This window comes from Haematobia irritans, chromosome 1 (assembly GCF_050003625.1).
Source record: "Haematobia irritans isolate KBUSLIRL chromosome 1, ASM5000362v1, whole genome shotgun sequence".
Classification (NCBI taxonomy): domain Eukaryota; kingdom Metazoa; phylum Arthropoda; class Insecta; order Diptera; family Muscidae; genus Haematobia; species Haematobia irritans.
Window position 1 is genome coordinate 143032563 of NC_134397.1, and position 17803 is coordinate 143050365.

The window sequence follows — 17803 nt, forward strand, 5'->3', positions numbered from 1 at the left end:
CATCGTAAAAATGTAATTTTATTTATTATTCATTGTAAATATGTAATTTATATATATAAAATTCAAAGTATGTTTGTTTTTTTTTTTGTTTGTTTGTATGTTCCGGGTAGGCTCGGAAACGGCTGAACCGATTTATTTGAAACTTTCAGAGATCGTAGGGGGCGCTCATGTGGTGAAAATAGGGTACCTCATTTTTTGACACCTGGTCGCGGTGTCAAAATTGGACCAAAGTTGATTTGCTTGAAATTTTCATTGTAGGTTGGGGTTGGCATGTAGACAAAGACCCGCTACTTTATATTTCGATATTTGGTGGCGGAGGGTGACCTCCCCTTTGTTTGACTTTTTTTTTAAAGTACAGCGAAAAAACTAAAATTCTCTAAATTATCTGAGATTTACAGAGAACATGCGGTGTGATTAAGAAATTAATATGGGGTACCTTATGGGTTCATATGTCGACGGGGAGGGGACCTCCCCCTTGCCTTACTTTTTGAAACTTGGAACAAAATTATGCGATTTGCTAGAAATTTTCAGTTGGGGTTGGCATCTAGACAAAGATCCGCTACATTATTTTTTGATATTCGGTCGCGAAGGGGTGTGAAAACAAAACTAAACTTTCCCGACTGAAATTTTACGGAAAAATGGGTGAGGTTTTGAAATTTGTATCAGGTTCCTATTTTTTTAATATTTGGTCGGGGAAAGATAAAAGGGCATAGGGAGACATCCGCTTCTCTTATGTAAACAATTAAACTTTTCCCAGTTACTTCAAATTTACAGAGGACTGGTGAGAGGTTACGATATTAATATTTGATACCTGATTTTGTGATATTTGGTCGGAAGAGGGGCCGCCCCTTGCCTTGCTTTTTGATATTTGGGCTTATAATTTCCTTGAAATTTTTTGGGACGTTTAAAAAAGACACTCTACATCACTTTTCGATATTTGGTCGGGGAGGAGGACCCCTACATTTGGATTAACTTACAATTAGAAGACAATGTTAAGAAATACAAAAATGACAAATACAATCCCTAAATTATTTCATTTTTTTTTTATAAAATGACGTCTTTTGAGCGCCAATCAAAAAATATACTCGCAAGGAAATGTCCAGACGCAAAAAAATATATCTTTCCTTCCAAACGAAATTTTAGACAAACAAAGTTCGTTTCTCATTTGCTTTTCGCTGTAAGAAAGTTTATTTGGAAGAAAAGTATATACTTTTGTGATAAACGTTTATTCTTTTCCAGGATGTAAAAACAATTTCATAAAGACTAACTCAAAAAAACAATCTTTTCTGGCTAATTGCATTTTCCCTCACATCTTTCTCATTTCCACTTTTTGGTTTTAGCACCTTTTTCTGTAATACAAACTATGTAGAAGAAATTATTCGATTTTATATTTTTGATACCCTCCACCATAGGGGTGGGGGGGGTACGATATATTAACTTTGTCATTCCGTTTGTAACACATGGAAATATTGCTCTAAGACCCCATAAATTATATATATTCTGGGTCGTCTGAGCATGTCCGTCCGTCCGTCCGTCTGTTGAAATCACGCTAACTTGGCACAAGTAGTTGTTATTGATGTAGGTCGGACGGTATTTCAAATGGGCCATATCGGTCCACTTTTACGTATAGCCCTCTAAGAGAAGCAAATTTCATCCGATCCGGCTGAAATTTGGTACATGGTGTTAGTATTAGGTCTCTAACAACCATGCAAAAATTGGTCCACATCGGTCCATAATTATATATAGCCCCCATATAAACCGATCCCCAGATTTGGCTTGCGGAGCCTCTAAGAGAAGAAAATTTCATCCGATCCGGCTGAAATTTGGTACATAGTGTTAGTATATGATCTCTAACAACTATGCAAAAATTGATTTACATCGGTCAATAATTATATATAGCCTCCATATAAACCGATCCCCCGAATTGGCTTGCGGAGCCTCTAAGAGAAGCAAATTTCATCCGATCCGGCTGAAATTTGGTACATGGTGTTAGTATATGGTTTCTAACAACCGTGAAAAAATTGGTCCACATCGGTTCATAATTATATATAGCCACATATAAACCGATCCCCCGATTTGGCTTTCGGAGCCTCTAAGAGAAGCAAATTTCATCCGATCCGGCTGAAATTTGGTACAAGTTGTAAGTATATGGTCTATAACAACTATGCAAAAATTGGTCTACATGGGTCAATAATTATATATAGCCCCCATAGAAACCGATCCCCCGATTTGGTTTGCGGAGCCTCTAAGAGAAGCAAATTTCATCCGATCCGGCTGAAATTTGGTACATGGTGTTAATATATGGTCTCTAATAATCATGAAAAAATTGGTCCACATCGGTTCATAATTATATATAGCCCCCATATAAACCGATCCCCCGATTTGGCTTTCGGAGCCTCTAAGAGAAGCAAATTTCATCCGATCCGGCTGAAATTTGGTGCATTGTGTTAGTATATGGTCTTTAACAACCATACAAAAATTGGTCGAAATCGGTCCATAATTATATATAGGCCCCATATAAACCCATCCCCAGATTTGACCTCCAGAGCCCCTTGGAAGAACAAAATTCTTGCCATTCGGTTGAAATTTGGTACGTGGTTTTAGTATATGTTATCCAACAACCATGCAGGAATTGGTTCATATCAGCCCATAAGTATATATAGCCCCCATATAAACCGATCCCCAGATTTGACCCTCCGTGCCTTTTGGGGAAGCAAGATTCATTCGATCTGGTTGAAATTTGGTACGTGGTGATAGTATATGATATTTAACAGCCATGCCAAAAGTGGTTTATATCAGTCCATAATCATATATAGCCCCCATATACACCGATCGCGAGATTTGGTTTTGGAACCTCTTGGAGGAGCAAATTTCATCCGAGTCAGTTGAAATTTGGTACATTGTGCTAGTATATGGCCGTTAACAGCCATGCCTAACTAGGTCCATATCGGTCTATAGTTATATATAGCCCTCAGATAAATCGATCCCCAATCACAAAAAAATTGGTCCATATCAAGTTCATAATTCTATATAGCCCCCATATAAGCGACCCCCATATTTCAATTCTGGCTCTTTACCACGTATGGACTAACTCACAATTTAGAAAACGATGTTAAGAAGTTTTAAGATACCACAACCCAAGTAATTCGATTGTGGATGACATTCTTTCGTAGAAGTTTCTACGCAATCCATGGTGGAGGGTATATAAGATTCGACCTGGCCGAACTTACGGCCGTATATATTTGTTTTTCTTTGCGTACATGCATCTTAAAGTTAGACTAAAGCGTGGCTCAGGTTATTACAAATTTTTAAAGACACGCCCTAAAAGCAACATCAAAGTTAGCAATTTATTAATTATTTAACTGTAACAATAACCAGATATTACCTGGTACAATAACCAGATATTAAATATAATAGTCTGCTCCGGTTTTGAATATACAATGGAAAGAAAAAGAAATTTCCTCGAAACACCTACAAAATACATCCACCTTATGCAATCATTATCACAAATTGTATGCCAATTTTTGTCACCTGCCACATTTTGACTTCTATGTCCTTCAGCATATTTTTTTGGGGTTATTTCTAGAAGTTTTTTTCTCATTTATATATTGTAGAAAAAATATGATTTGGATCCAAACGATTCTTTGTTCGTTTGTCTGAAACACCCAAAAAGGTAGAAAAAATAGAAATTAAATTCCCAATTGCTACAGCAACATCCTCAATTATCGTCATCATCACCCACCCATTGACACTGGCATTGTCATTGTCATAGACAACAGAAGTCGTCTCGTCTCTCAGATTCCGAAAATATGAGTTGTGTAATAGCCCTAAGGTCTTTGGAAGCTGAAAGATTTCATAGAAGTCATTTGAAGCCATTTTGAAGCTTACAAGGCAATTGCAAGGATAACAATGGAATATTTTTTTCCCTACATACAAATACTCATACGAATGTGTGTATGAGTGATTGTATATGTACCTCCGTTGATGTTGGTAATGGATGTAATCATAACGCACAATTGTATTCAAAACGTAATGTAAAATTGAAAAGTGTTTCTTTTTTTTTTGCTGTTGTATTCACAACACCGGTAATCGTAAATTAATTTTAAATCCAAATTACAATTTTCCAGCTGCGACACAGCTTTATTCTGTCTTGATAAGGTGATAAATTGGCGTGATGTAATTTTTGCTGCTTAAATTTTTATTTCAACAAGCAAATTTTATCACACCCCGGTCGAAGACGAAAAAAATTATTCTTTCTTACCCAATGAAATTTCCGACAAAAAATGTCATTTGAAATTATCTTTCAAAGATAAAAATATTGTTTAGAAGCAAAGTGTTTTATTTTTTGAGATGAACGGTGAAATATTTTTATATATAATTTTATAAAGACTACCTTAAACATTTTCTAGCTAACGGCATCTTCCCTACATATTTTCCACTTCCACATGAGTTATTTAGCGCTTCAGTCCGATTTTTGGAAAAATTGTGCTCCCAAATAAAACTTTGTTGTGAGAATGTTGAAAACCAAATCATACACTGAAAAAAATATTGACCTAATATGGACGATTATGCAACTTAAATTTTAGGACTCAAAATTTACGCAATGCTAAAGACAAAATTCTTTAAAATAATGACATTTTAATTAAAAGAAAGTTTATAATCCTTGCTTCAAACATTAAATTTAGGACACAAATCTTGAAATTTTGCGTCTCTCTGTTGAAGTTGTAGATCTTTGAAGTAAGGCAAATATTCCTTAAAATAAAGAAAAAACATTTTTAATTTAAAGAAATTGTCTTTAACTCAACTGACATATTGAATTTTTAAATTTAAGATAAAAATGCTTCAAATATAGGCTAATACTTATTTTAAAGATTTGCATTGTTTGTTTACAGTTTTTTAGCATTAAGAAACCAGTTTTTACTTCGAAGTTCTTGGCATAATTTGGATTTTGAAACTGGAATTTGTTTGTACATGAATACCTTTATTAATATATCGCAAACAGAGAATACAAATTTGGTGTATGAGATCTGCATCCAATTTTAATTTTATCGATCCTAGATTTAAAGCCAGGGAGGTCCCTAAAAAATGTCTTTATTTTAAAGAAGCCGCATCTTTGGCTCGGAATCAATACCAAAATCCTTAAAGGAAGGTCAAAATCTTTGAATCCAAGTAAACTTTTTTTGAGTGTATATGAAAGTACTTTATAGTTTACTAGTTTATATGCAAAATACTTGGCTAAAGTTCTTATCAGGGAACGGATGCGATCTACCGCAACCGACCAGTGTATTGTTCACTCATTGCTCAGAAGTGTTATTTGATACTCAATCAGTTTCCTGGAGGTGACTTCAACGGCTGGTAGTTATTGTTGTTGAGTGCAAAAACACTCAGTGTACCATGTAACATGTTTGTCACTAAAATGTTATTTTCTCGGCAAATCTAACATGCTTGCCGAAATCAGATACATGATTTCCGAGTAAATAACATGGTTGCGAAAACCATGTTACATGGTCACCACCCAAAAATAACATTTTGCTCTTATAACATGTTTGAGGTGATCAGTAGTGGTGTTTTTATACCCTAAACCCTAAAGTGATCCTGACCACATAATAACTTTGATCTGCCAAAAAATGTGCCTATCAGAAATATTGATTTTATAGCTCATGCTTCCTGAGTCGATCTAACCCTTTGTCTGTCCATTTCTTTGTTGTTCACAGGATTGCGGTCGCAATTATTAACCGATTTTGCTGAAATTTAGTGCAAGGCGCTTTTTTCGATCAAGAACGAACGCTAATGAATTGGCGAACATATATATGTATCGCCCGATCGGCGTCAAATTTAACACAACGTAATTTACTACTTTTCAAATTTCATCTGAATCGGTTCAAATTTAGATTTAGTTTCCATATATATGTATCGCCCGATTTTTCCAAATTTGGCCTCCAATTTATTAACCGATCTTACTCAAACTTGACTCACTCTAATCTTCTATAGTACTAACTATACCTGCGAAGAATCATCGAAATCGGTTCAGAAATTTGCCACTTTTTTCAAGCGGTGATACCTTTAATCCACCTTTTTGTCATACTGTGTCACTTTTTATTTCAACAATTTTTAACGTAATATTTTGTACACATTTTGATCGCAAGTATTGTTAATATTTTAGATATGATTGGATTCTTAACAAATAATCGAGTTCACGAGTCGAGTATAATATTTATGAGCCATTTTTTTACCATAAAATCCCAGCAAAATAAATTGGAAGTTGTTCTAAAGGCACAACTTTAAAAGCACTTTCAAAAATGTCCTCCCAATGATGTACTTTTTTTTAACTACTCAGCAAATTCTTTTAAATCAATTCTTCTATTACTCGCTTTTTTCATATTTTTAATGGGTATTTTTGTTTCAAATAGGTTAAAAACAGAGTATGAATTACTAAAGTCGTACAAATTATTTAAATTTTGTCGAAAAAAATCCACTCTAAAAAATGTCAAATTTTGGAACATATTTGAAATAAAACGTTTCAGACAAACGTTGTAATGGATTTAAAAATCATAAAAAATATAAAAATTATTTATTTGGCAAAATTTTTTTAATTCACTACTAATCTAGCCTCAATATATGTCAAGAGAACTTTTTCAAACAAGGAACATTTCTCGTATAACACTGAGTATACTTACTATTCATACTATCAATCTGCTCTAATCGTTACTTGCTGCACTGTTAGTAATTTTTTCATCCTTAATGGATTCATTGTCTGATAATTATGGTCCCAGAGATAATAACTTCTTGATGGTTCGAATTATCGCTAAACGCACAACTGGTCTTAACATTTGTCACTTAAATGCTCAGAGCCTAAACAATAAACTTGACGAGTTCCGATACCTTTTCGAGAACTCTTCACTTGACGTAATCTGTATATCGGAGACATGGTTCCATCCGGACAGAAATGATAATATTTACAAACATAATGGATACAGACTATTTAGAGCTGATCGGCACACCAATGGTGGTGGAGTTGCCATATATCTCCGCAATGGCATTTATGGTAGAACTGTACTAAACTCAGAACCTGGTGAAAGTACTGAACACTTGTTCTTAGAACTTCGTATTAACAATGAAAAACTGTTAATGGGCTGTGTATATAGGCCGAATCATTTTGTAAATATTGATCCTTTGATAACTAAGCTTGAGACCATATCTGTACTATATAATGATGTCATAATAGCTGGTGATTTTAACAGCAATGTGATCGTCGATTCCAACTTACAGATGCCATGGCTGGTATGAATTTAAGGCTGGTTAACGATAGCATACCGACCCATTTCGCCACAACCTACAATACCTTGCTAGACCCGTTTTTTGTAAGCCATGGTCACAAAATATTACACTACGATCAACTTGATGGATCAACTTTCTCTAGGCATGACTTCATATTTCTATCATACGACATAACTATTAACAGGCAAGCTGAAACCTATACATACCGCGACTTTAGGCGGTTAAACATATCTGATCTGGAACTAGATGTGAATCGAATTGATTGGAATCAAATTTATTATCTTAGTTCTGTGGAAAGCAAGGTCAACTTTCTAACTGATAATATAGTTGATCTCTACAATCTACATGTACCTATGGTAACAAAGAATATTAAAACTGACTTGAAACCATGGTTCACGAGTGAGGTGAAAACACTTATCGATATAAGAGAACGGGCATACAAGAGGTGGAAAAGATACAAAACTCCTGAGCTCTACTCAACCTTTCAATCTGCCAGAAAAGATGTAGTTCGAAAGGTTAAACATGAGAAACTGATTTTTTATACTAACAAATTCAATAATGCTACGAGTACAAAGAAGACGTAGAATGAAATAAAGAACATTGGCATTACAAAGACTACTAATCATAACTCGAACTTGGATGTTAACGTACTTAATGAAAAGTTTGTAAATATACCGATGCCAGAGGTGAATGCTGATTTCTATAGTTCCCGAACTGTAACGTCCACCTCTCAACGTGGTTTTAGTCTAAGGCATGTATTTGATAATGAGGTGCTTAATAGTATCATGACAATAAAGTCAAACGCTGTCGGTACTGATGAAATCTGCCCTAAATTTGTCAAGCTTATTATTCCGAGTATACTTAAATACATTACTCATATTTTAAATACAACTTATAACAACTAGTTCATTTCCAACACTATGGAAACTGGCCAAAATTATACCTGTCCCAAAGGGTGCCAACGAATTCCGTCCTATTGCGATTTTACCATTTATCTCGAAAGTGTTTGAAAGACTTGTTAATCTACAAATTCTCCAATACTTAACTGAACATAAGATTATAACTGACCGTCAATCTGGATTCAGACCGAGGCATAGCTGTCTCACTGCCTTAGTTGACGTTGTAGAATCGATACGTAACAATCTTGACAAAAATGAAGTCTCTATTTTGGTACTGTTAGATCATTCGAAAGCTTTTGACACTGTCCACTATCCGACTTTGTATTATAAACTCATCCACTTGTTTTCATTCTCTGAATCTACTGTACGATTAATGTCTAGCTACTTGGAAGACAGAAAGCAACTGACCGTTTCTGGTAACAATGCATCGTCACAGATGACAACAAAAAGGGGCGTTCCTCAGGGGTCCATACTTGGACCCTTGCTAGATACGATGTACTCGAATGATTTACCGAACCAGCTAGAACATACGAACATAAGAATGTATGTTGATGATGTCCAGTTATATACATCTACCACTACTGATGCAATCGATAGGTGCATAATGAATGTTAACAATGATCTCAACAAGATCCTGGATTGGGCGAATGGAAATGGCCTAGCTCTGAACCCCAATAAATCGAAGGCAATTTTGATTCATAAGAAATCCACAAGTCTGGGCAATGTTAACATATTTCTGGGTAACTGCCAAATAGAACTTGTGAAGAAAGTGAAGAATCTTGGAGTAACTTTTAATGAGAATTTGACTTGGTCTGATCATATTAATGCTAACTGTGGTAAAATATACGGTAAGTTGCGTAATCTTTGGTATACTCAAGCGTTTACACCTTTTCGTATAAGACTGCTGTTGGCCAAATCCTATGTCCTCCCTACTTTGTTGTATTGTTGTGAAATTTTCTCTGGATGTAACACCATCGACTTAAAAAGACTAACAACCACGTTCAACAATATTGCCCGCTATGTCTTCGGATTGAAACGTTACGATAGTGTGACACTTTTTGCGAACAAAATTTTTGGTATCCCGTTTGACAAATACGTTCAACTCAGAACTCTGTTATTCCTCCAAAAAATTATACACACAAAGGAACCATCATACCGAACGATTAACATTCGGTAGATCCAACCGTGGTAACAATTTGATACAGACTCGACATAGAAGTCAGTTATCTGAGCGGCAGTTTTTTATATATATGCGACTCGTCTCTGGAATCAGTTACCCAATCAACTTCAACGTGTATACAACACAGCGCAGTTCAAGACGAAGCTAACAAAATATCTAATTCAGGGCGATTAAATAAAAAAAAAAAATATATATATATATATATATTAATATTAATATCTAATTCATAACTATATTATATGTAATTCCTATTCATAATTATTATTATTATACTTCTTAAAATATCTTTCTACTTATTATATTTATTATAACATTATTGATTCTAATACTCATTATAAGATATATATCATGTGTATTAGGAACCCAAAATAAATAAATAAATGAAATAAATATTTTTTTTTAATTCACATCCAAAAACACTGAATTAGGATCACACCTTAAAAAGTTATGCAAATTCAGTGCTATGGCAGTTTTCATGTTAAATCCATCGCTTCTGCACCAATTTTGCACCACTTCCGGATCCAGAAAGAATATTTTCACTACTTTTCGGGCCTTTTAATTATATATTTAAATTAATTTACGACATTAAAATAATTTTATTTAATTTTTGCCATTTTGAAAACCTACCTCAATTACTTCAAGAGCTATATGAGCTTGTTCTGAAAATTTGATTCTTGAATTGTGACCAAATGGCCTTACGAAAATAAACGTTATTTAGCCTATAATATCCTCCAAAGTGTGAGAAAAAATACAAAAAAGAATCCGAACAAGTATATACGGCCGTAAGTTCGGCCAGGCCGAATATTATGTACCACCGTGGATTGCGTAGAAACTTCTACGAAAGACTGTCATTCACAATCGAATTACTTGGGTTGTGGTATCTTAAAACTTCTTAACATCGTTTTCTAAATTGTGAGTTAGTCCATACGTGGTATATATTACACAAAAAAGTTATGTATAGTTAAGTCTACAAATAATTACGAATCGATATGGTCTTTTTGCACGGTACGTAGAGAGCCAGAATTGAAATACGGGGGTCGCTTATATGGGGGCTATATAGAATTATGCACTTGATATGGACCAATTTTTGTGAGATTGGGGATCGATTTATCTGAGGGCTATATATAACTATAAACCGATATGGACCTAGTTAGGCATGGTTGTTAACGGCCATATACTAGCACAATGTACCAAATTGCACCTCACTCGGATGAAATTTGCTCCTCCAAGAGGCTCAAATCTGGACGATCCACCGGAGGTCAAATCTGGGGATCGCTTTATATGGGGGCTATATATAATTATGGACTGATATGAACCAATTCCTGCATGGTTGTTGGATACCATACACTTACATCACGTACCAAATTTCAACCGAATCGGATGAATTTTGCTCTTCCAAGGGGCTCCGGAGGTCAAATCTTGTAATAGGTTTATATGGGGGCTATATATAATTATGAACCGATGTGGACCAATTTTTGCATGGTTGTTAGAGATCATATGCTGACACCATGTACAAAATTTCAGCTGGATCGTATGAAATTTGCTTCTCTTAGAGGGTCTGCAAGCCAAATTTGGGGGGTCGGTTTATATGGGGGCTATACGTAAAAGTGGACCGATATGGCCCATTTGCAATACCATCTGACCTACATCAATAACAACTACTTGTGCCAAGTTTCAAGTCGATAGATTGTTTCGTTCGGAAGTTAGCGTGATTTCAACAGACGGACGGACATGCTCAGATCGACTCAGAATTTCACCACGACCCATAATATATATACTTTATGGGGTCTTAGAGCAATATTTCGATGTGTTACAAACGGAATGACAAAGTTGATATACCCCCCATCCTATGGTGGAGGGTATACAAAGTATCAGCTATAGTTTTTGTATGAATGTCCATTTAGTAGAAAACATACTGCAGAAAAATTGTCTCAAATTTTCGTATTTTCCGTTTATTGCTAAAGAAGTTTATAAAAATGTATTTTAAACCTCAACAATATGGAAAATATTCAACGCTTATTTAGATTAAAGCCTCTACTTTAAAATAACATCGAGAAATAAATCGAAACTAAGTGGAAAAATAGAATTTGGTGTCTTTTTCGAATGTCCTTCTAAGTGGACATCGGTAGTGAAATGGTTAATGCAATTGTACACGCAAAAAAATAATTCTTTCCTCCCAAACGAAATTTTAGACAAACAAAGTTCGTTTCTCATTTGCTTTTCGCTGTAGGAAAGTGTATTTGGAAGAAAAGTATATACTTTTTGTGATAAACATTTATTCTTTTCAAGGATGTAACAACAATTTCATAAAGACTAACAAATAAAAAAAAATTTTTTCTTGCTAATTGCATTTGCCCTCACATCTTTCTCACATCCACTAGTTTTTTTAGTTCTTAACACCTTTTCCTGTAATACCAAGAGTGTAGAAGAAATTATACGAATTTATAAATTTTTAAAATTTTTTTTACCTTTCGCCTGGACGGAGAATCGAACCGCGGACCATGCACTTTGTAAGCCAACACACTAACCACTGAGCTATGTACCTGTTATGGTCATCAATAGATAATTACCCATATAAGATATATTTATATAGCATAGCTTGCGGCGCCCACGAACCGAATAAACAAAGTTTATTTACCAGAAACAAACATTTAGTTTGGCACCGTTGAGCAGTGGTTGCTACGTCCGACTCTCATGCCAAGGGTCGTGGGTTCGATCCCTGCTTCGATCAAAGTTTTTTTTTTTTTTTTTACATACATTCCACATATGTTCGGAAGATTCCGAAAAAATGTTCAACATTACATTGTACTATATTAAATTTTGAACAGTAAAATGTGTCCTATTAAAGACCTAAAGTCAGAAAAGAACAGTGTTTGATATAAACGAAATGGACTCTGTTGTTGTTTCAAAAATAACTGTTTTTATTGAAAAAATAAAAATTTTGTAACAAACGAATTTTTTTGGTGATAAAAGTTTAAAATTTTCGAAGCAATTCAAAAAACTCTAACAAAAGAAAAACGTTTTCGGCACACGTTTTCCAAACGTTTTTTTTCTTTGCGTGTACAAACAGCATTTACGATTTATCGGGCGATACCTGTATATTCGAGATATAGGACAATTTGAGTTATATTTACAATTTTTGCTTCTCAGCAGTGGCGATTTTACAAGGATATTGGTTAAATTCGGAGCTTTATTTAAAATTCAACCATTCTGTGGGAAGTTTGGCATTACAATGTGTAGTATATGACTACGATATGGGGAAATCATCACAGAATTTTGCGTAAAGTGTGGGAATTTTGACCATATTTGTATAAACCGGAAAAACGAATATTTGGAAGCTATCTAAATTTGAACCAAATGAGATCAAACTTGACACAAATATCATATTAAATATATTCTCTGTGGAAACTATCCAGTCAATTGGAGGAAAATCCCATTGAAAATGGGTCTAGAATATGAAACATTCTACCATATTTCCCCAACTCTGGCGTACACATAAATGGGAGCTATATTTAAATCTGAACCGATTTTGACAGCAAACCGAGTTTGATTTTAAAGCAAAAAGCAAGTCGTGCGATATTTCCACAAGTCGCAGCCTTATTTAAAACTTAACCATTGTGCGGAAAGTCTGGCTTTACAGTGTGTGGGGTATGACTACGATATGGGTAAAAAGAAGAAGAACATATTTGGAGGCATTCTACCATATTTCCCCAACTCTGGCGTACACATAAATGGGAGCTATATTAAAATCTGAACCGATTTTGACAGCAAACCGAGTTTGATTTTAAAGCAAAAAGCAAGTCGTGCGATATTTCCACAAGTCGCAGCCTTATTTAAAACTTAACCGTTGTGTGGAAAGTCTGGCTTTACAGTGTGTGGGGTATGACTACGATATGGGTAAAAAGAAGAAGAACATATTTGGAGACATTCTACCATATTTCCCCAACTCTGGCGTACACATAAATGGGAGCTATATTTAAATCTGAACCGATTTTGACCAAATTTGACATGCATAGTTAGAATAATAATTATGCTATCTCTGCAAAATTTCACGTAAATAGGATTATCACTTTGGCCTCCGTGGTCATATGAGCGCAAATCAGGCGAAAGATATATATGGGAGCTAAATCTAAATGTGAAGCGATACTATTAAATTTACTCCTTGTGCAAAATTTGAAGCAAATCAGTGCAAAACGCTGGTTTTTGAGGCTATATAAGTGCAAATGGGACGAACGATTTTTATGAGAGCTATATCTAAATCTGAACCGATTTTAACCAAATTTGACACACCTAACGATACTATTGAACGTACAAAACTCTGGCTTTTGAGGCCATATAGGACGAAAGATATGTATGGAAGCTATATCTAAATCTGAACAGATATGACTGATATTTTGCATATTTTACGAGAGCCCTAAAACATTTGGCTGTGCTCAGAATCCAAATCTAAGATGATAGGTATACTAAACGATGGGTCTCAGACTTTTTCTTCATGGCGTTACATACAAATACACAAACTTATTATACCCTCATGCAAAAAAAACTAATTCTTTCCTCCCAAACGAAATTTTAGACAAACAAAGTTCGTTTCTCATTTGCTTTTTTGCTTTAAGGAAGTTTATTTGGAAGAAAAGTATATAATATTTGCTATAAACGTTTATTCTTTCCAGGATGTAAAAACAATTTCACAAAGAATAACTCAAAAAAAAAAAAAAACAATCTTTTCTTGCTAATTTCATTTGCCCTCACATCTTTCTCACTTACACGAGGTTTTTTAGTTCTTATCTTTGGCTCCGCAAGCCAAATCTGAGCATCGGTTTATATGGGGGCTATACGTAAAAGTGGTCCAATATGGCCCATTTGCAATACCATCCGACCTACATCAATAAAAACTACCAAGTTTAAAGTCGATAGCTTATTTCGTTCGGAAGTTAGCGTGATTTCAAAAAAACGGACGGACATGTTTAGATCGACTCATAATTTCACCACGACCCAGAATATATATACTTCTTAGCCTAGCACAAAAAGCGCGGTATAAACAGAAAAAAAGTTAAGTGTTTTGGAAACTTCCATCTCTGTTATGAACACATGTTAAATTTTGTTTCGATCTGGCAACTCCTTCATATAGAAAAAGGTGTTCAAAACCGCCCTCGTATCTTTAAATCATCCATCACAATAATCTCGTATCTTTATAACATGCCGAAAAGAAACCCTTTTCGTATTGTCATCTCATATCACATTTGAAAATGCTATCTAAGTTTTCATTAGCTGGCAGTTGTTATTTTACCAAGCTCTTGGGGACGGGGGTAGGTTTAAAGAACATTTCTCAAAGAATGTAGCTGCTGCAAGGGCATGTTGGGGTTGTAGCATTTATAGTAATTAGAGTGTGAATAATTTCCTCAACCCCATTTTCTGATACATTTTAAACGTCTTTTCAACTGCAGCACCTAATTCTCATTCCCATTCCTATTTCCATAGGTTCGGTGTGTGTGTGTCAGGGTGTGTATATGTGTTTTCATTTATTCGGTAACTCTTTTTAATGATTTCCATTGTTTCCAGTTTCCTTGTCCTGTGCTTGCTTTCATCTTGGTAATACAAAATTGTCTATTCCGTTTACCTTATGCTCTGTCTACAGTTGTTTTGTCGCTTTTTTTTGTTTCTGTTGTTGTTGTTGTTGTAATGGTGATGATGATATGTTAATTTGTGTTTAACTGCCTTTATAGGAGAGCACTGTCTTGTGCTTTTTAAAGCTTTTGTAGCCTTGAGTATAGAGCACAGTGGTTTTGAAATGAATGAATATGTTTCTAAGCAAAGGTTTAAAAGCAACTAGAGTTTTTCCGAGTATTTTTTTCGAATTGCAAGGGATCCCGTCCAAAGATATGGCATAAATGTATAATTTTAACAAATTAAAAATGAAATTTTTTATTGAATGGAATTTTGACAACAATTAATTTAGAAATGAAGTTTTGACAAAATTTCCTATAGAAATGAAATTTTTGCAAAATTCCCTTTAGAAATGAAATTTTGTTAAAAATTTAACAAAAATTCTTATAGAAATGGAATTTTGACAAAATTTCCTATAGAAATTAAATTTTGTTAAAAATTCAACGAAATTACTTATAGAGATGAAATTTTGAAAAAATTTCCTACAAAAGTGTAATTTTGACAAAATTTCCTATAGAAATGAAATTTTGACAAATTTCCTAAGAAAATCAGATTTTGACAAAATTTTCTATGGAAATTAAATTTTGACAAAATTTCCTTTAGAAATGAAATTGTGACAAAATTTCCTATGGAAATGAAATTTTGACAAAATTACTTATAGAAATGAAATTTTGACAAAATTTTCAGTACAAAAGAAATTTTGAAAAATTTTATATAGAAGAGAAATTTTGACAAAATTTTCAATAGAAATAAAATGTTGACAAAATTTTCTATAGAAATGAAATTTTGACAAAATTGCCTATAGAAATGAAATTTTGACAAAATTTCTTATAGAAATGAAATTTTGACAATATTCCTATAGAAATGAAATTTTGACAAAATTTCCTATAGAAATAAAATTTTGACAAAATTCCTAAAGAAACTAAATTTTGACAAAGTTTCCTATAGAAATGAAATTCTGACAAAATTTCCTATAGAAATGAAATTTTTACAAAAATTTAACAAAATTTCGTATGTTAGGTAATGAAATTTTGACAAAATTTCCTATAGAAATGAAATTTTGTTAAAACTTCAACGAAATTACTTATGGAAATGAAATTTTGACAAAATTTCATACAAAAATGCAATTTTGACAAAATTTCATACAAAAATGTAATTTTGACAAAATTTCCTATAGAAATGAAATTTTGACTAAATTTCCTATAGAAATGAAATTTTGACTAAATTTCCTATAGAAATGAAATTTTGACAAAATTTTCAGTAGAAAAGAAATTTTGACAAAATTTTATATAGAAGAGAAATTTTGACAAAATTTTCAATAGAAATGAAATTTTGACAAAATTTCCTATAGAAATGAAATTATGACAAACTTTCCTATAGAAATGAAATTTTGACAAAATTTCCTATAGAAATGAAATTTTGACAATATTTCCTATAGAAATGAAATTTTGACAAAATTTCCTATAGAAATGAAATTTTGACAAAATTTCCTATAGAAATGATATTTTGACAAAATTTCCTACAAAAATTTAATTTTGACAAAATTTCCTATAGAAATGGAATTTTGACAAAAATACTTATAGAAATGAATTTTTGACAAAATTTCCTAAAAAGTTAAATCTTCCTATAGAAATGCAAGTTTCAGAAAATGGTCTTTAGAAATGAAAATTTCCTATAGGAATGAAATTATGACAAAATTTCCTAAAACGAAATTTTGACATAAATATCTAAATAAATGAAATTTTGACATACATTTCTAAAGGAATGAAATTTTGCCAATTTTTTTTCTAGAACTTAAATTTTGATAAAATTTCTTACAGAAATGAAATTTTGACAAAATTTCCTATAGAAATAATATGTTAATAAAATTGAAAATGAAATGTTGGAAAATTGGAAATGAAATTCCGTGCATAGTCCCACATTTCCCCACAATTATTTATCGCCCTCAGAAAATCTCAAAATATTTCTTATATTTTATTTTATTATATGTGACAATTATTTCACTGTTCCTTCCCCGTACAATCTAGTAATCTCAAAGGTGCCACAATGCTATTTAGAAACAAACGTTTACGTCACTTTTAAAACAATTTCAGCCGAAATATGTTGCAGGAGTGATATAAACGCTTCAGTTGTCACTGTCATTATCACCGTTTTTCGAGTTAAAATTTCGAATGTGTCTTTATACTGCCTTCAAAATGCCTCTCTGATGACAGTGCTTTTGTTATATTTTTAGTCGTATTTATCCTTCAAGCTAGAACGATTCACATGAAAGGCTATGTGCGCCTAAACTAAGACACCTGGGATTAAATAGGCTAATAAGCCATCATTGTTCTTTAGTTGCTTAACTTGGGCGTACTATATTTATCATTTAATTAGAATAGCGTTTTCAGCAGTAGTGCTGCGTTTATTGAGATATCCGAAAGGAATATTTATATTTGGCTTGGCATGACGACATTGTTTCCTTTATTGTTTTATTTGGGTAGCTAATCATAAGCCTATCAAATTAGCTTGCTATGGTTGAATAAGCTTTAGGAAACCAAAACAGTTGAAAATCTTACAGATAAGCATTAGCCATTAGGCTTTACATCGTGTCTTTAAGAATTTAAAATGCACTAAGAAAATAATTTTGTGATTAATTCTATGTCGTCATATCGAATATATATGTCACTGGGTACCTAAAAATTGATATTTATTGCATGTATATTAGCGACACCCCAGTGGACATTGGACCAAGTACATAGAAAAACAAGTATATACAGCAGTAAGTTCGGCCGGGCCGAAT

General features: G+C 33.4%; 1 protein-coding gene across 1 annotated transcript; it reads left to right on the plus strand.

Moving 5' to 3' along the window:
* The first annotated feature begins 6741 nt into the window (after positions 1 to 6741).
* LOC142232235 (uncharacterized) lies at positions 6742 to 17313 on the plus strand. The gene is made up of 4 exons (XM_075302974.1): positions 6742 to 7228; positions 7270 to 7858; positions 8184 to 9025; positions 17255 to 17313. Exons 1-4 carry the CDS (start codon positions 6742 to 6744, stop codon positions 17311 to 17313), a joined length of 1977 nt encoding a protein of 658 aa, XP_075159089.1.
* Positions 17314 to 17803: the final 490 nt, after the last annotated feature.